At 39.4% G+C, this 20,917-nt stretch overlaps 2 protein-coding genes across 2 annotated transcripts in view; one reads left to right on the forward strand and one right to left on the reverse strand.

Moving 5' to 3' along the window:
- Positions 1-1,623: 1,623 nt before the first annotated feature.
- PXMP4 (peroxisomal membrane protein 4) lies at positions 1,624-19,637 on the reverse strand. The gene is made up of 5 exons (XM_058176827.1): positions 19,498-19,637; positions 10,684-10,853; positions 9,131-9,193; positions 7,681-7,879; positions 1,624-6,695 (listed from the first exon to the last, which is right to left on the reverse strand). Exons 2-5 carry the CDS (start codon positions 10,794-10,796, stop codon positions 6,432-6,434), a joined length of 639 nt encoding a protein of 212 aa, XP_058032810.1. The 5' UTR covers positions 10,797-10,853; positions 19,498-19,637; the 3' UTR covers positions 1,624-6,431.
- Positions 19,526-20,917, forward strand: part of ZNF341 (zinc finger protein 341) — a 37,841-nt gene continuing 36,449 nt past the window's right edge. Inside the window, exon 1 of the mRNA XM_058176824.1 lies at positions 19,526-19,626. Coding sequence (XP_058032807.1) covers positions 19,596-19,626 — 31 coding nt within the window. The 5' untranslated portion in view covers positions 19,526-19,595. The remainder of the gene's footprint in view (positions 19,627-20,917) is intronic.

Raw genomic sequence — 20,917 nt, forward strand, 5'->3', positions numbered from 1 at the left:
TAAATTAGGATGAAAGTTTAAAATGCTAATGATTGGGAAGGGGGAATTTGAGAGATGCTTTCGGAAATGAAGAAATATGGTAAATAACTGGTGTAATTGCAAAAGAGGGGAAATATAGGGCGTAAAGTGATATTTATGTGTAAAAATTGAAAATGATAAAGAAATATGGAAAGAGAATAATATGGCAGAAGCTGAAATAATAAGATATGGCAAAAATGATTAATTTGCGATAAAGGATTATATAAAAGAGATGAATATTGAAAAAAGGGGAAGATTAGAATATATTAAAATTATGATTATGTATAAGACGTATAAGATGTGACCCAGTCAGCACTCTGTTCATAAAATATGTATGATGAAAGAAAAATTGTAATAAAACTTGTTTTAAAAAAAAATAGCTATGAAGGGCAGATCTCCACATTTTGGATTTTGGGATGATTATTGAACAGGTGTAGTGTTGGGACTGCCACCTAGAGAAGCTACCATTCCCCCAATCTTCTATATTGGAGAAAGCCTGTTGGGTGTTACAAAGTTCAAGATGGAGGTATGTGAGAGCGATATATACTGTAGATGTGATTATAAGGTGCAAGCAGCAGAAGGGAACAATCAGATGGCTGCTTTAAAATATTGAGGTGGAGTGTTGCTTTGGAATTATTCCAAATGGAATAATGTGGAATGGTGTGGGAGCTTCAAAAGAAGAGAAGAGAAGAGAAGAGAGAGAAGAAAATTTTTTATTGGCCAAGTGTGATTGGATACACAAGGAATTTGTCTTGGTGCATATGCTCTCAGTGTACATAAAAGAAAAGATACCTTCATCAAGGTACAACATTTACAACACAAATGATGGTCAATATATCAATATAAATCATAAGGATTGCCAGCCACAAAGTTACAGTCATACAGTCATAAGTGGAAAAGACACATTGTATAATGGTGTACTTTGTGAAGATCAAGGTTGTGAATAAGGTCTTCTATGGCTTAGGCTGTAAACTAGATTCATTATCAAGCAGATAGACTGGCTGGCTTTGAAGGAGAGTTGGTGCCAATCTGCATTAACAAAAGTTACCATGTTTTCTTTGTATTTTTATATTTCATATTTTCATTCTGGATGTTATTGTGGTAGGAGATAAAGCATATAAAATTATATATTAAAGGAAATTTAATTGACAGCTTCAGTCATTTTGAATAGAAGTAAATAACATGGTTAGTGTGTGGGGCTATATGGCAAGCAGAGTTGTAGGCAGGACAGCTGCTTCTAATGTGGACATTCAACTGCTCTTTATACCATTTTAATGAAGGCAGCAGATGCTAAATTACAACTGATATTCATATTGCAAAATTATACAATAAGGATCTTGTTCAAGTGTCTTTAATTTTAATTTTAAAAGTTTAAGGTACTGTGGAACTTTTATATGCCATCCCAAAAACTTCATTTTAAAAAACGAATCTAATTTTTTTGAAATATCCTTTTCCGCTCAACTTTTTTTAGTTTTCCAATTTGTAAATTCCTATATTTAATGTGGGTCAGAGTTACTGTTTTCATGTTTCTTACATTAATCTGTAAATTGCAGGTTATTCATCCTATAAAAGAACAATTAAAAAATAAAAATAAACAGAGTGCAATTTAAAGCAAATAATTTATATTTAATACACACCACTCTGATATCAAACAAAGGTACCATTTAACTTATTGTTCTATTACACTGATTAAACCTACATTAAGTCTTTCTTCTTAAGCAAGCTGAACAAGTCCTTACATATTGCATTAGACCAGTATTTCTTAACCTTAATTCAATTAGCAACCATTTGAAGTTACAACAGCTTATGACCAGTCTTCACTTATGATCGTTGCAGCATCCCCACAGTCGCGTGCTCAAAATTCAGTCGCTTGGCAATTGGCAGTTATTTATAGCAGTTGCATTGTCTGTGGGGTCCCATGATCTTCCCAGTTGGCTTCTGACAAAGTCAATGGGGGAAGTTGAATTTGCTTAACAGCAGTGTGATTCATTTAACAACTGCAGTGATTCACTTAATTGTGGCAAAAAAGATTATAAAATTGGGTGTCACTCATTTAACAACTGGCTTGCTTGCTTGCTTAATTTATTTATTTATTAAACTTCTGTGTTACCCATCTTGCTTAGTGGCAACTTTAAGTGGCTTACAATCAACATGCTTAGTAATGAAAATTCGTTTCCCAATTATGGTCTTAAGTCAAGGACTATCTGTATAGAATTTCTAAGCCAGCCATAAGTTAAAATCTACACATCTTAAAATTGCCAAGCATTAGACCATACCTCATATTTATAAACCACAGTGGTCATATTCACCCATTGCACTAAACCAAAATCAAACAAACCAGATTTTATGTAACTTGATGTATAACATGTTTTTTAAATATGCATTTCAATAAAACTTAAGATTTCTCCTCTCCCCCAAAAAAGTGACTTATGACCATTTTTCGCACTTATGACCATTGCAGCATCCCCATGATCACATGATTCATTCAGATACTTGACAACTGGCTTACATTTATGATGGTTGCAGTGTCCCGAGGTCATGTGATCCCCTTTTGCAACCATCTGACAAACAAAGTCAATGGGGAAACCAGATTCACTTAACAACCATGTTACTAATTTAAAGAACTGCAGTGATTCACTTAACATATGTGGCAAGAAAAGTTGTAAAATGGGGCAAAACTCAACAAATTTCTCAGCAGCTTAACTTCTGGGCTCAATTGTAACCGTAAATTGAGGACTACTTGTACTGTACAGCCATTTAATATTTCTTACATATAAAAATATGATTAGCTTACAACAGCTTAAAAAAGCCTATATTGGAAATTATATTTTAAAAATACCTTTGTATCTACCCATATGAAAACAGGGAACAAAAAACAGAATAGAGACTTTTCCAGTGAATGGGGGAAATCTATTATCATAAAAAACACATGGCTATTTTCCAAAACGTCTAAATTCAGGAATACACATAAAATGGCCATTTGCTGTTGCCAATATGAAGTGTTAAAAAGAATCTAGGGAGAAACTTCCATAACACCCACAGAAAAGTTCCTATATTAACAAAAAAGTACTTATACATTCTTTATACTGTTAAATATGTTCCATTAGTTAATACTATTTGAGACTCTGCACCTACAATATCAATTAAGATTCACAAACCTTCACATCAGGGAGCTTATGTTAAATAGTGTTTATAGATAGTTAAGTGTAAACATTGATGGGGAAAACCTTATTGTGGAGTACTTTTGAATTATCTAGGACATTGTACTTTTCCTATTCAAATTAGGATAATGACTTATTTCAATCTCCTTCATTTTCTATTTTGTTTTTTTAAAAGCTGCTTCAACAGAATTTCTAGATCTATTTCATTCAGTTTAAATAGTATAAATAATTCACTCAATTTATATAATATCAATATAGCAGATACTTTTTTATATTATTTTCTTGGAAATATTTTTCAGGCCTAATAAAATCATGGCATATTAAGTAAGGATAGATTTTTTTCTTAGATCAGGAATCCAGTTCTCCTGTTAAAATGTTCTCAATGTAAAACCTTCGCTGAACTGCTTTTAACACAATTCACATATGCATCTGTTTTGATCTTCAGGGCTGAGATAATTGGTACTTGGTTAATTTTGATGGGACAGGCGGCCTGGGAGCTGGATTTCCAAACAGTCGCCTTATTCTTTTTGTGTTTCTTTCTTATTAGCATGAAAACCAAACAGAATACTTAGCTTGCTAAACAATACAATTTGAAAGAGTGAGGAATGGAACTTATGTATCCAAGAGTCTTTGGACCGACCCATTATTTCTAGTTCACTTCCCTAGTACACACCAGCATTGTTCAGTCACATTAGTGGCAGAAGGGATTCATCCTCATCTATAAGCTATAGGAACAGTAGTGGAGTGATCACATATGATTTGCTTTACAGTCCTGTGCTTTGTGTGAGTTCAGACAGGGTCTTAAACAATATGCTTAAAAAAAAAAAAGCTCAGTTTGATGACTGCAGACCAAAAGAAACACAGAAAAATCTAAAATCTATTTGAAGTACTGGTTAAAAATATACTGATCCTTCAACTTTTAGAAGAATTTAGAAGAAATACTGCCCATTGTTTAGGGAGAAGGCAGCAGAAGGTGTCACTGCATGAAAGCAATGATGTGAAAAGAGAACCAATAAAAGCTTAGGGCAGACGTTGCCCAAAATATCAATAATATTCTGAAGCAGAATGGTATTTATTCCTTTGAACATGAAACAAGATGTGATAGTGATTTTGGCATAGTGGCTTTCAAACATTTGTATGAGATGAATTCAGAAAGAAGGCAATAGATTTCCACAGATTATTTGATGAGAACAGACACTTAATGTTGCAAGATAACAAATATATCAAACAAGCAAGGTAAAGACATGTGATAAAAGAATTAACAAGCCACAGTAATATTGTGGTCCTATAAATTAAATACAAAACTTACAAGCAAGTTTTCAATGATAAATAAAAACTCAATACAACAGCAATTTTAATGTCTTATAATCAGTCTTGTTTTGTATCTTTAACCAAGGTTAAAGCATCCTGTTTCAAATAAGACTCCAGCACATACAAAAGTACATTTGTTTTTCTTCAATTAAAAAAAGCTGCTTCAATTTGTGTAAAGGTGTTTAAAAACAGATTTTTCACTATACTCATTGTATTAAAAGTGATTACTCTAAAATGAGATTAGGATAGCAGACATTTTAATTTATAAACCTAGCTTTTTAGCAGCAGCAGTAGTGTGTGTGTACGTGCAGTTTATGAGGCCACCTAGTGTAGTATTCATGACACAGGTGTGCCAAACTTGTGATGACACGTCATGTGACATAACACAACTTTTTTCCCCTTTGCTAAACCAGGGGTGGGTAAGGCCAATGTGTGACACATCTTGCCTAGGGGCCGTGAGTTTAACAACCCTGACACAAAGAGATGAAATTACGAAAAGAAATTAACATTTTAGGAAGAGCTATGCTTGCTATGCAAATACATTTTGCAAGATCTTCCATTTCATCTCTTTTTTGTTCTTTTAAAATAAGAAATTCACATTGATTTTATGTGCATCTGTACAAGATTGGAAAAGACCCAGAAAGACTAGCTTTAGTCAGTTCACATGATTGGTTTATAAATATTTGGAACATCTTTCCTCCAGAGATAAGATTGGCCTCTACCCTGATGTTTTTCCACAAGGTCTTGAAGACATGGTTTTGTCAGAGGGCTTGGGGACCCCATTCTGAATCAGTAAATGGTTTGTCTGATTTTGTTGCTGCTGCACTAGGGTGGTTTTCTTTAAATAAAAAAATGTAGATTTTTAAAGTTATACACTGCCTGGAATCAGTGTGAGTCAGGTGATCATATAAAATTGTTTAATAATAAATAAATTTCAAAAAATGCAATACACAGTTATCTGTATTCATTAATAAAAGAATGGGATAAAATCTAATACTCCATCTGGCACTTTGGTGGATTGCTAGGCAGAATTCTACCTGTTGACTGTATGATCAGAGTATGCATGATTGCATCATTTTCTATCTGGTAGAGCTTCAATCAAGGAAAAGTTTTTTTAGTATTCACACTCTTGTCCCCCGCCCCCCCTGCACACACATCATAACACAGGATTTCACAACAAGAATAACCTATTTGACACTCTTCCTATGTTCACCATTCTCTCTGCTCTCTTCTTTCATTTTAGAAATCCAAGAAATAAAACCTAATTTTTCTCTATTTGTTAACATTACTAAATCTTAAGCATTTTTTAAGATGGTGTACTTTAAAAAAACCCATTTTTTGTGTCATATTTATGCAATTGAATTTTTAAAAATCCATATTTTTTTTAAAAAAGCATCTTTAAAATTTGTTTGATATGTTATCTGCCCCTACAATCTAGAAAAGAGGTATGGATAAACAAAACATAAGCCATAACACTTCCACGTACCATAACTATAGACCAAGATCATTATCAAATGATATCCATCGTGCAGAAAATTTGTTTGCTGAAGAAATTTGTTTGTTGCTGAAGAAATTGTAGATGACATTGTGCACCTAGTTGCAAAAGTTACTTGCGTCATCTGATCCTTAACTTTTAACATTTAATTCATATTTCTTGATTTTAAAACAGTTAAAAGAGATATTTCCCTCAGCTGATAGCATAGAAGGGGAAGCTGGGTATCTTGAAGAAAAAAGGAAGAAAATATTTTGCTTATAAAATATTCTGTTTCAAGCTCTAACCAATAGAAATCAGCAATCTATACCAAACATTGTGGACAGACTTCAAGTAGACATTCATATCCAATGTTAATATAAATAAATGTTCAGTATCGCGAAGGATGTTCAGATATACATCTTTTTAACTGCCATTGGAATGTGCTATTATCCAAATAGTTGTAAAGATTATTTGGTAGTAGATCTTTTATTATGTACAAGGAAGTCAGAAACATCATGCCAAACATTACTGTCGTCATATAGGTAGGTCATGGATGATTGTAGTGATGGTTGTAGAGTGTGCCGGTGATACTCAAAGAGCCAAAGAACAATCCCCCAAACCACAGCAGCAAAAAGTGGGAAGGGATCTTGTTTGGGCTGTGGGATATAACCCTTCTCTACTGCCAATCGAGATAAGCCAAACAGGATACGAGATAATAGATACATATTTATCTGTTCAGGAAAAAATACTGAATTAAAATTAGGCAATTATCACAAGAGGAAAATGAGATTACTTGAAATAACTTTCAATTTAGGAGATCATCAAATTCTTTCATACAAAAATCAATCTCTAATTTTAACCAGCCGGCTTGCATTTTAATAAAGTTCAGCAACAATTTACCTCTATCCCTAATTCCAATGCTAGAAATACCAGCTGTAAATTAATCCTTTCCCAGTTGTAGGAAAACAATGGTTTGTTTCTAGTTATCATCTGGTTTCAAAAGAAATGCAACTGTGTGCAAAGTACATTTCCTAAAAAGCATCCAAATTATACCTAGATTTTTTACAATGAAAAATCAACACAGATAGGCATTCTTCTGCCACAATTATCTACAAATGTGAAGTATCAATTGTAGTTTTTTTCATCCCAGAAGAAATAATGCTTCTCTAAATGGGTTTACCATTTGAATAACAATACTTATATTTTGTTAAAATGTTCATTGAGTGTGGTTAGCAAATAGATAGCAGATATTCTTTATAGCAGGGCCTGCGCTCTGGAATAAGTTTGTCCCCAAAACCCAAAGGTACCCTAGTCTACTATTATTTATATGAGCTGTGACGACTTGGTTCTTCACCCAAACTTTTGGTACAAGAAAGTGAAACCCCTTGCTTCATTCCACTTGCCACCTTTTATCTTTTATTAATGTTATTGTAATGTGATTGTTGTGATCCATCCAGAGTAGTTGAGAATTGGGCAGCATACAAGCTTAACAAATTATTATGATTACGAATCCCTTTCTTACAATTTGCTAGAGTGAAAGAAAGAGGCAAAAGAATTGTATTCAGATAAATTCACTACTCCATCTGTGGCAAATACGCAAAAATTAATAATGGAAGAATGTGATGGTATAATTTACTAAATTTCTCTAATTTCCCTTTCATTCTTCAGTAGATCAGTAGAACCATAAATCTAACACAAAACAACACAGTTGCTTACCTGGCTGTTAATATTATTATTTTCCCCAAACACTAACCAGCCCCCAATGAAGGCTGCGAGGAAAGACTGAAATGGAACCTTCTTTCCTTGCATTCGTGACTGCATGGCCATTAAACCCTTATAAGTGAATACAAAATAGGCCAGGTTTCTGGAATGAGTATAGGTAGCTTGAAGAATTGCTTTCAATTTTTCCTTTAGGCTGAAGGGAAGAAACAAGGAACAATTATTACACATAACGTTATTTCCCTGAAAATATTATAAATCAGTTATAATATTTACTGGTCACTGCTTCTGATGTACATTAAAAAGTAACAATGATCTTCATTTCACTTTCAAAAAATATTAGAAAACTAAAGCCACATAAGTCAATCTGTTTCTAATAAAAGAGCATGAATATGTTTTCTAGTCAATATAGAGATGTACTCAAATATTCATAATTTTTATGGTTTGTGGCACTTTTAAAAACATTTATAGTTGTATAAACTATAACATTGGAATTAATACTGAATTAACATGCAAAGAGTAGCAGTTAAGTTAAATCTGACATGACTAAAATTGTTAAAATTATTAAAAATTCAAAGAAGGAAATTTTACTGATATCTACTAGCTCAATTCTATTATATTTAGTCAGGAGAACATCTATAAATTAATGAATCTTCAACTACAGAGTCACATTAACAATGGATAAGATTGTAATATTATGTCTACATAAGGGCTGATATGATTGTATCATAAACTGTATTGGACATAGTGAAACTTGCTTGATAATATATATGCAAAATTGTATTGTTAGATTGCCATCATAACCCCTACCCCCTTGATTTCCTAGAAAATGTTGTTTCTATGGATAAATAGCCATAAAACAGTATTAAATATATTTATAGCCTGATTTAAGTAGAAAAAGGATGACAATCTCTTCTTTTCCTGTCCTAATATATTTAATTCAGTGAAAAACATCCAAACAGAAACATTAAGAATGCAGACAAGAAATCACAACGTGTACTAAAAGATTACAGATAGCCCTTGACTTACAACCACAACTGAAACCTGAATTTCTATTGCTAAACAATAGTGTTTGTTGAGTCATGCCCAATTTTATGCCCTTATTTGCCACAATTGTTAAGCAAATCACTGCACTTGTTAAGTAACTCAAAGGGTTGTTAAGTAAGATTTTGCTTGTTGGAAGTTGGCTTCTGCTTCCAGAAGACTACAAATGGCAATCAACCCTGGGGCACTGCAACCATCATAAATTTTGATCATGTGAGTGTGGGGATGATTGTAAGTGTGAGTGAGTACCAGTTGTAAGTCAATTTTTGCAGTAATGTCGCTAAACTAATGGTTGTAAGTGAAGGTCTACCTATATTTAAAAAAAATATGCACACAAACAAGGTAGGCTTCTTCAACTTCTATGACTTTATTCTGTAAGTGACAGATGCTGTGAGAAATGTACCTTCCGCTTTTGAAGAGAAATGTCATTACCAAAGCATGAGGGGCGCGGACTTTGGCTCCATAACTACCAAAAATAAAGAAAATGCATACAATTGTCAGTAAAATAAAGTTTAATGTGTGCTTGAATGCAATTATTGCAAGTAAGCAATACCCCAATCAAGAAACTGCCAAAAGCCATCAGTAAACAGCCCAACCAAAGAATCTCTTAAGATTCCCCCTCCCCCACCCCCCAGGCAGGCAAGATACCAGAATACAAACTGACAGCAGCAGCAGTCCTTACCTGCATTGATGAAGTTACCTAGTTAGGGCAATGAAACGCCTGCAAGAAAAGCAAGCTCAGAGAGCACCAAGGACTCCTAATTATTGCTTTATGTAGCTTGAAAACAGCAGAACACGGGGATAGAGTTCTTGGATGACAAATCAGCATCTTTCACAACTCCTTTGCCATGTATATTGGGATATAAATTGCACAAACAGGTTGTGTTTGTTCTACACTGAAAGACTTAACATGCTTGCCTAATGTGGCACATAAATCTGAATACGCAGATTTAGTGTATCACTAAAATAATGTTCTGAAACCTCTTCCTCACTTTTAACTTCTTAGAATACTCCTTATTATCATGGGGAAATGATAACAAATGCTTTGAAAATATAGAAACAGCCAAGAACAGGAAGATAATCTTGTTCATAAGAGAACACCGAGTTTGTTTGTTTCGAAGAAAATTTACTCTTAACACCAGAGATGATTTTAAAATATCTAGCCACAATGTTGCAGAAGCTGACCTAGGTAACTATTAAACAATGTATAGAATAACAATTGCTTTATTAGAATGATAGTTGAAATTTTGGAGATATCTACAAGAAGAAAACAAAAAAGGATTTATTGGTAAGCATTAAGTATGAATGATTGAAAATGAAATCCAGGTGTACCCAGACCTTAGCAAGCATCACCTAAGCTCACTGCTGTTCTGTAAATTTATATATACAGCAGTGTTTTACCATAATGCAGTATATACTGAACCAATACTGTCCTCTAAAAGGAAATGAAAACTCAATCTAATAGCAGACATATCATTACTTGGTCAGTAATACTTCTTTGAAATCAACCATAAGAATTTTGAAATGAAATGCAGATAAAGCATAAGAAACAAGCGTATTGACAGTCTGATCGGTCACTCAGCTTGTGTCTATATTTTGAAACCTCATTTACAGAAGATTGGGAGAATCTGTCATTAGATTAAACCTGCCCACACAAAACGTCACTTATACCTATAAACAAAACGTATCAGTAAAAAGGGGTCCAGTCTCCAGTTATTTTCTCATCAAGCAGACACTACGAGGCAATCTACTGCAGCATCCCACAAAGCGGGGGACGATGAAGAAGGGCGAAAGCGAAGTTGAAGAGAGCCCAGCCGAAAGCAGTGAAGTGCAAATCTGCTTCCTCCCGCTCAATTCTTAGTGAAATCGGCGTAAATACTCGTCCCTGACCGCCACCTTCGGCGATAGTTTCCGAACAGGAATGCGAAAGAAAGACGGTCCCCAGCTCAAACTTACACCGCTCCGTTGCGGAAGCCCTTCAGCACCGCCAGCGTGGTCTGATATCTCCGCTGCTGCAAGAGAGAATTGATGGTGTAGAGCAAAGTCTTGAGAATCGTCTGATCGCCCATCGCCTCAGCCTTGACACTTGCGATCTAGCAGCCGGTCAATCCGGGGAAACAACTCGACTGAAACACAAAAGGCATAGAAGCAGAGCTTCAGGAAAAAATGTCCAAGCGGAAAACCAACCCCTAAATTTTAGTTCCGCTCTAAACTCGCGAGAAGATTTAAGTTACAGACAAAGAAAAGTGTACCGTCCTGTAATTACAACTTTTCCTTTGCCGGCTATTCGAGCGGCAATTCAACAGTTTCTCTCTCTGTCTGCATTTATTTTATTTATTTATTTATTTATTTATTTAGTCACAACAATATATATAAGTATCATACAAAAAAGATTATATAGTGTATAAACATATATATGAGTAAATATTAGGAGGCATATATATACATAAGAAGGAGAAAAAGAAAAACAATAGGACAGGAACGGTAGGTACGTTTGTGCTCTTATGCACGCCCCTTATGGTCCTCTTAGGAATGGGGTGAGGTCAATATTAGAAAGTTTTTGGTTAAAGCTTTTGGGATTATGGGAAGAGACCACAGAGTCAGGTAAAGTATTCCAAGCACTGATGATTCTGTTACAGAAGTAATATTTTCTGCAATCTAGATTAAAGCGGTTAACATTAAGTTTAAATCTATTGGTTGCTCTTGTATTATTGCAATTAAAGCTGAAGTAGTCTTTAACAGGAAGGACATTACAATAGATGATTCTATGAGTTAAACTTAGGTCATGTCTAAGGCGGCGGAGTTCCAAGTTTTCTAAGCCTAGGATTTCAAGTCTGGTGGGATTAGGTATTTTGTTGTTTTCAGAGGAATGAAGAACTCTTCTTGTAAAATATTTCTGGACACGTTCTGTAATGTATCTTTAAAAGTTTTGGCGGGAATTAGCACGTTGCTGATTGGTTGAGGCCACCGGCCGAATTGTATATAAAGAGAGGTTTGCCCCAGCCCAGGTTGCTGGGTTCACTGTATATTAAAGAGCTGTTGTCACTACCCTGGTCTCCTGCCTCGTTATTGCCCAAACTTAACACTGGCGACGAAGGTGGGATTTCCGAGGCTAAAAGCACCAGGAAAGAGCTGAACGCACTACGAGGACCGAACCCAGCAAAATCAGGGCAGAAACGCAGCGATGGCCAGCTACACACCGCCCGCGCCGTTCGACCCATCCAAGGAGAAATGGGGAACATACATGACCCGTTTCGAGAGTTTCCTCGAGGCGAACGAACTGCAAGGAGTTCCAGACAACCGAAAAAGGGCGTATTTCCTGAGCCACTGCGGTCCCGAGGTCATCGACATCGCAGAAGCCCTGGCAGAGCCAACGCCGGTACAATCGGTATCGTGGCAAACTCTGCAGAACCTACTGAAGAACCATTTCGCGCCAACACCATCCAAATACGTGCAACGTTTTGAATTTGGAGAGCGCAGACAGCAAGAGGGCGAGTCCATCAGCGAATACATGGCCGCCCTAAGGAAAGCCTCTAAATATTGTGGGTACCGAGATGTGGATGAGGAACTGTTGGAGCAACTCATCCGTGGGGTCAGGGACATTCGTTTGCGGAGGCGGCTGCTATCCAAGAGCAACCTAACGCTGGCAAACGCTCTGGACGAAGCCAGAGCTCATGAGATGTCCACCCAAGCAGCGGAAACCCTACAAAAGCCGCTCACACCAATGGCGGCGAAATCAACTCCGTCCACAACGAAGAAATCCAGACCGAATCAGGCGGCGAGGATGAGGAAGGAGTTTTCCACACCGGGGACCGAGAAAGAAGACCGGGATGACTGCGGAAGTTGCGGAGGGCAACACCAGCGTCAACAATGCAAGTTCAAGGACGCTACATGTCGGCGGTGGGAGAAGAAGGGGCACCTGGCTCAAGTCTGTCGAGCACCCCAACCTTCCCGCCGAAAATTCAAACCAACCAATCAGAGCGGGATCGGCAAGGCGACCCGTGATTGGTCAAAACAAAAGGGCGCGGAGTCAAATCGAACGACCGTGATAGTGGGTCGTGCAGCGACCCGGTTAGAGAAGAAAATCTTCACAAAACCAAAAATCGAAGGAGTGCCATGCCGACTGGAGGTGGACACAGGGTCAGCGATCACAATCATGTCCTGGGACACTTTTGCGAAAGCTTTGCTGAACATCGCCAAGCGCACGCTGCGAACACAGCGGCTAAAAGTTCAAGACTACCAAGGGAATCGCATCCCTGTTCGAGGGACAACGTCCGTCCGCTTCGAGTACGGACCACACAAGAAAACCCTGCCCATCACGATAGTCGAGGGGACCCTGCCAAGCTTGTTGGGACTAGACTGGTTTCGAGCATTGGGCATGGGAGTGACTGGCATCTACAGAAACGACTTTAACCTAAAGGACGCCCTCATGGAAGAATTCGAAGATGTTTTCAAAGACTGCCTGGGCAAGTACAAGGGGACCCCTATTTCTTTCAACTTAGATCCTCAGGTAGCCCCATACGGTTAAAAGCGAGGAGGGTTCCTTTGCCCTTAAGCCCAAGATTGACCGGAAATAGACAAACTAGTCAGTCAAGGGATACTAGTACCAGTCGACCATGCAAAATGGGAGACGCCAATCGTCACCCCAGTAAAACCAGATGGGTCAGTTAGAATTTGCGCTGACTACAAGGCAACTTTAAACAAAGCCTTGCAAAAAGCGCTTACCGGTTCCAGTGGTGCAACACTTGCTGCACTCGCTGGGGCAAGGCACATTTTGCCAAATTAGATTTGGCCCAAGCCTATCAACAGCTGCCCGTAGATGCCAACACAGCGAAGCCCAGACAATTGTAACACACAGAGGTGCTTTAAATGTACCAGATTACAGTTTGGGGTGAGTGTGGCACCTGGCCTTTTCAAAATTTAATGGGCGACTTCTGCAAGGGCTCCGGGTGGTACCATATTTTGATGATGTATTGGTATCCGCCGAAATTTGGAAGAACTAGGGGCGTTTGAGAAAAGTTTTGGGCATTTTCCGGTCAGCCGGTCTAAAAGTTAAATTGAACAAATGCCAAATAGGGGTAGAATCCGTAGATTTCTTGGGCTACCGAATAGACAAGGAAGGAATTCACCCCACAGAGAGCAAAATCAAGGCGATAAAAAAGGCCCCAGCACCCAGAAACAAAACAGAGCTACAGGCATTTCTGGGCCTATTGAACTTTTACGCGGTCTTTTTAAAAAATAAGGCAACCGTTGCCGAGCCGCTACATAAGTTACTGGGGAAGAATGCTGTTTGGTCTTGGGGAAAAGCAGAAGCTAGGGCGTTCGAGGCAGTAAAAAACCTACTATCGAACGATAGTCTACTGATCCAGTACAATAGCACAATGCCAGTGGTGCTAGTTTGCGACGCATCCCCCTATGGGGTGGGGGCCGTACTCAGCCACAGACTCCCGAATGGCACAGAAGCCCCGATAGCCTTCTACTCCAGAACAATGTCCTCGGCAGAGAGGAACTATAGTCAGTTGGATAGGGAAGCCCTAGCCATAGTTTCAGGAGTGAAAAAATTTCATGAATACATTTTCGGTCGAGACTTTGAAATTATTATTGACCATAGACCACTACTAGGGTTACTGGCCGGCGACCGGCCAACACCCGTGGCACTCTCGCCCCGATTGACCCGATGGACTATCTTTCTAGCTGCCTACTCCTATAAGCTGCGGCATCGGCCAGGAAAGGAGTTGGGACATGCGGACGCATTAAGCAGATGCCCACTGCCAGGGGCGATCGAGGACCCCACTCCGGGGACACCCATACTGCTAATTGACTCTCTGGACTCTGGCCCAGTCACGTCTAAGGAGGTGGCTCGGGCTTCATATCGGGACATTACCTTGAGAACTGTAATTGGTTGGGTTCAAAGGGGGTGGCCCGCTCGCGAGCGTTTCAAAGAATTTGTTAAGAAAAGCGGGGAATTATCAGTGCAAGGGGGTTGCCTGCTCTGGGGGGATAGGGTGGTTGTTCCAGAGAAACTGAGGGGAAAAGTTCTGGAACTTCTGCACGAAGGTCACCCTGGGATCGTGAGAATGAAGGGTTTAGCTAGGAGCTATGTGTGGTGGCCCCTAATGGACAAAGAGATTAGCGACAAGGTTGGCAGATGCCAAGTGTGCCAGGAGTCCAGACCACTACCACCTACGGCCCCAATCCGGGAGTGGGAGAAACCCCAAGGCCCATGGTCCCGTATACATATAGACTTCGCCGGCCCCTTCCATGGCCAAACGTTTCTAATAGTGGTGGATGCATTCTCCAAATGGTTGGAGATCATCCTAATGAAATCCACAACCGCTGAAGCTGTCATTTCAGCACTAAGGCACCTTTTCGCAACGCACGGGTTGCCGGACACCCTAGTGTCAGACAATGGGCCACAGTTCACCGCGACACTTTTTGAGGGGTACTTGGCAGAGGAGGGCATCCGACATGCCCTCTCGGCGCCTTTCCACCCTGCGACGAACGGCCTTGCTGAACGTTTCGTCCGGAGCGCGAAAGAGGCATTGTCCAGAAGTGCCCCAGGAAATTGGCAATCACAAATTGATGCATTCCTAACGGTACAACACAGAACCCCTTGTGTAGCCACTGGCCGCAGCCCAGCAGAACTACTGATGGGACGAAAACTAAGATGCCCATTAGACCGTTTAAACCCGAATTACACGCCAGACGGGTACAAAACAACACCAGGCAAAACAAGAGAACTGACCATAGGAAGCTATGTATGGGCACACAATTACGGTGATGGCCCAAACTGGCTAAAGGGAACAATCATAGACACCACGGGCCCCAAGTCGTATCTCGTAGAGATAGAGGACGGCCGGGTGTGGAGACGCCACATAGATCAGCTAAGAAATAGAATTAACACTAGACCAGAGATAGATGGGACGGGCCCTGACTACTCATTGATTGAACCCACAGCTGACTCAAGCCGAGAAAAAACGGGGGACTTATCTGGTTCAGACGAGGTCCAGCGACACCATCCGGTCCTTCCTGAGGACAGCAGGCACGACTCGGCAAGTAATCCAAGGCCGGAGGGCCTGGAGGAGGAGCTGAGAGGAACGAGCAGTCCCTCCCGTCAGCTCGACTCACTCCCAGAAAATGAACTGCGCAGGTCTGGGAGAGTTAGGAAACGCCCAGTGTACCTGCGCGACTACGTAGAGTAATAATATGCTAAAAGTATGCAAATATGAGTAAAGTGTTTTCTGGGAGGGAAGGAGTGTAATGTATCTTTAAAAGTTTTGGTGGGAATTAGCACGTTGCTGATTGGTTGAGGCCACCGGCCGAATTGTATATAAAGAGAGGTTTGCCCCAGCCCAGGTTGCTGGGTTCACTGTATATTAAAGAGCTGTTGTCACTACCCTGGTCTCCTGCCTCGTTATTGCCCAAACCTAACACGTTCAATTGTATTGATGTCAGAAATGTGGTGAGGGTTCCAAACAGGCGAGCTGTATTCTAGAATTGGTCTAGCAAATGTTTTATATGCTCTGGTTAATAGTGTAGTGTTTTTGGAAAAGAAGCTACGCAAGATTAGGTTTACAACTCTTAGAGCCTTTTTTGCTATGTAGTTGCAGTGGGCTTTGGCACTTAGATCATTTGATATGAAAACTCCAAGGTCTTTAACAGGGTGGGGGTCATCTGCAAGGTAATGTCCATCAAGTATGTACTTCGTGTTTGAGTTCTTTTTTCCAATATGTAAGACTGAGCATTTGCATCTTTAAAAGAAGTCAGTCATTTAAGAACCAGACCAAATAGTACTACTAAAGTACAGCATTTTCAGAAGGCATGTCATCACAATTGTCATTCTGAATATTATGGGAAATTAATCTATTTTGCAGAAATGTAACATCACTTTTTGTTAAATCCCCAATTTTACAATATGGACTAATAATTATGGTCTATATTGTCAATGGATTAGATCTGATTGGAATGGAAAATTACCAAATCCCAAGGATTAAATTAGATTGGAAACTTAAAACACACACAGAGAAAGACATGCACACTAGCCCGAAGAAGGTAGTGTAACCTTGTTGCTGGTATCCTTACAATTTATATTGACTGTTTCTTAATATTTGATTGCTTATTTGTTCCTATGACTATCATTAAGTGTTGTACCTTATGACTCTTGACAAATTTATCTTTTCTTTTATGTGCACTGAGAGCATAAGCACCAAGACAAATTCCTTGTGTGTCCAATCATACTTGGCCAATAAATTCTATTCTATTTTATATATTCTATTCTATATGCACCAAGTCAAATTCCTTGTGTGTCCAATCACACTTGGCCAATAAAGAATTCTGTTCTGTTCTATTCTGTTGACAAACCATTTTAAAACAATGCCAAGAAAACTATATGTAACTGTCTTATGACTTCTAATACAAAAAAAATGTTTGTTAAAAAATATTCTATCAGACTCCTGATTTTCCTCCCATGAAGTTAACCACAGGTTAATTGGAGACTTCCTTTTTTATGTTTTCATATTTTCATTTGTGGCAGAGTTTTGTTTTCAAAAGCTTGAAACTGTTATTTTACTAGAGATAACATGAATGAAAAGCAACACAAATTCCTCTTTGCTTTATAATTTACTTTATAAGTAGAGCCAGATCATGACACTGAATTCATTTTTTCTCATTATTTATGAGTATGTTTCGTTTTCACCCTTTAAACAAGAGTGCGTTAAGAGTAAACAGGTAGTTTATATGAAAATAGGATATCAGTTTGCTTTTCTTGTCAATCGGATACTTGATATCCGTGGAGAACAAATGGAATTCTTTTGATGTTGGTTTGAGAAAGATTTCCAAGCAAAATATGTTTTGACAGAGTGAGCCCCTAAATCCCTCCCAGGTTTGGAGTGCCTGCCCAGTGGATTAACCACCATTAGTTTATAAATTTGTTGATCTGATAAAAAGAGTTTTTAGCACAATTAGTCAAAAGGCATTATAGAGAAAGGCTGGAAGAAAAAATGGAGTATAAATTGGACAAAACGCAGATCCTACACTAATTCACTGAATTTCATAGGATCTCTTGATAATACAGTAAGGTTGAATTATTTTATGGATTTAAGTCAAGAGAGATGGTCAGTCACCCTGCCCTCTGATAGATCACAAAGATGTTAACAGTTCCTACTGGCTCAATATGTCTTTATTAATAAGTCATGCCAGATGCTACATCAAAATGTAAACTTTGCTTTGATAGGGTGCATTTCCATTTTCTGGGACGGATTTAAACTTTTTGATTCCTATCAGTGTTATTCACAAAGATAATTTCCCCATTACTCTTTAACATTTGGAGTTCTTTTCAGGGTTGGCTCCCTTCCCATGGAGGCCATTGTTGAGGCTACACATAGTGGAACATGAATATTGTCTTATAGCAGTTCGGAAATAACATGAGCTCCATAGCTGAAATCTAGGCTGGTGAGCATAATTTAGAGTTGTTGAGCACATCTGAAATTTTGAGAACATGTTCTGGGTGTTTCAGAAAATTACTCCGATAATGAAAGTCTCATCAGTTTTGGTTGTAGCTGAATATCTGGCAGAAAGGGGCAACATACTGTAACTCTATTATCCTACACCTGGCTTTGGTGGCTGAGTCTGAATATTAAACAAAATATGTAAGTACCAGGGGTGAAATCCAGCAGGTTCTGACAGGTTCTGGAGAACCGGTAGCGGAAATTTTGAGCAGTTCAGAGAACTGGCAAATATACCTCTGGCTGGCCCCAGAGGGGGGTGGGAATGGAGATTTTGCAATATCCTTCCCCCAGGAGTGGGGAGGGAATGGGGATTTTACAGTATCCTTCCCCTGGAGTGGGGTGGGAATGGGGATTTTTTTTTTAAATTTACATTTATATCCCGCTCTTCTCCGAAGACTCAGGGCGGCTTACATTGTGTAAGGCAATAGTCTCATTCTATTTGTATATTTATATACAAAGTCAACTTATTGCCCCCCCAACAATCTGGGTCCTCATTTTACCTACCTTATAAAGGATGGAAGGCTGAGTCAACCTTGGGCCTGGTGGGACTAGAACCTGCAGTAATTGCAGGCAGCTGTGTTTAATAACAGGCTTCTTACAGCCTGAGCCACACATTTTGCAGTATCCTTTCCCCTGCCCCGCCCACCAAACCATACCACACCCAGGACCACAGAACCGGTAGTAACAAAAAATTGGATTTCACCACTGATAAGTACCCTATATTACAGTCTGCTGCAATAACTTTTAGGCTGCACATAGGTCCTATTAAATGCACGTCCAAATCCTTAGTTGAACAATACCTTTATTGGGACCAATAAAAAAGATACAAAATATCATAGGAACTATCATGTTCTCCAATGAACAAGTCATACAAGATGATGCGAAAAAGGAGGAATCGATGAAGAGGCATGGAAGACCCCAAAATCTGGAAAAATGGTCCAGCCATGGGATCTCCTGTTCAAATTCAATTGAAATGGAGTTTGATGTTGGTGGCAATATCACGGATACAACTCTTGCCAACCGGGACGAAGAACAAGGTTGGCCCTAGGTTCAGATCGCAGAATGCGAAATTTTTCCTTTGCTCTCCTTTTTGCTCTAGACACAAAGTTTCCTGAAGAAACTCTGACATTTCTTCTACATAAATTAAAAGATAAGGTCCCCTCCCTGAGGAAGCCGAGGGACAGACCCAACTCGCTAATTCTACGGCCAGGAGGCCCCGCCCCTTCCAGCCAGGCTATTCCCTGAGCCAACCTCCCCTCCCTACCTCATCGCCTCGCGCTCCCCCTAGCGGCGGAGCGTCCCTCCCTCGTCTTCCCATAATGCCCGTTTAGGTTCTTCTGCTGTGGCTGCCTCGGCTTCAAGATGGCGCAGGCGATATTCGAGGCGCTGGAAGGTATATCTCGGGGAGCCGGGCGGGTTGAGGCCTCGCGTCTGGGAGAGTCCATTAAAAAAAAAAAAAGCGCGGCTATTCCATGCTGGGCACCTCCCTCCCGCCGTTGTGGATGGGACGGGGGCTGAGAAGGCGCCTGTGCCGCCCTAAGCCATCTCTGGCGCTGAGGGAGGGTTCCTGGAACAGCCAGTGTACAGTGTCTGTCTTGGAGGAGCAACCGCACCATCCGGCGGTCTGCGTGCGCGGATAAATTTGTTTCGCCAGCTAAATCCCGGAGGAGCCAAATCTTGGCAAGGGACGGGAAAGCAAGAAGGCGGCTCGGGTCCTCCTGGAAATTGTTCCCAAAGCAAGAAGGGACGGTGGCTTGCTACCTCCTCTTGTGCAAGTTCCGTTCAAAGGGCATTTGTTGCTTTAATTTCCTCTCTGTAAGAACTCCTTTTTACCTCTAAAGGTGCCTTTTCGGGTTCTTGAATAATGCAGTTTGTGTAACATCGCCACCATTCCCTGGAAAAATTGCATCGTAGTGATTAGCGTGACATTAAAGTCTGGGCACGTACATTTGTGAAAACGGCTGCCGCTAAAGGTTATTATTATTTTTTTTACAAATGCAAATGCAGTTGCTACCTGCAGTGGCAGTTCAAATTGAGAATGTTCCCTGGTTGCAAATTAACGATTTCTCCCCCTAACTGTCTCAAACTCCAAAATACTGTGTGCTTCTGTAAAAACTGAATTAAGAAGAAGGATCCCTGATGAGTTGGATCAATCTATTTCATGCAACACCCTGTCTATTTTAGCCAAGTGGATTTTTCTCCACAATATTATATAATTTAAAAGAACATCCATTGGTTGTTACTTGATTTACACATCTCAGGACCGACTAATGTGGCTAGTTTAGGTTCAGTTTCCACTGTTGTGTAAATGCAGCCACTGAAGTTTGTTCTATAGTGAACTTGGTCATGATGGCATCTGCATATTAGCATAATTTATGAAATTATGTCTTCTGAAAGTGCTCTAAAACAGCAATTGTATCATGTTTATCTAGAAAAAACCCCAAGGCACTTTGTATGTTGTAATGAACAGTAATTTCCTTTAATTATTGTTTATTTACTAGGCCCTATTGCTCAGGCCATTAAAACATAAGCCAGATAAATATTTAGCCTAGTCTGACAAGCAAATTCAACTATTGACATGTGTTTTTGTAGTTGATGTGGCATGTGATATCACAGCAGTGAAACAGTTTTAGTTGCTTGTCATATCACAAGTCTTTCAGAAAAGTGTTGCTTTTCTGAAATGA

This window comes from Ahaetulla prasina, chromosome 3, assembly GCF_028640845.1.
Source record: "Ahaetulla prasina isolate Xishuangbanna chromosome 3, ASM2864084v1, whole genome shotgun sequence".
NCBI classification, from domain to species: Eukaryota; Metazoa; Chordata; class Lepidosauria; order Squamata; family Colubridae; genus Ahaetulla; species Ahaetulla prasina.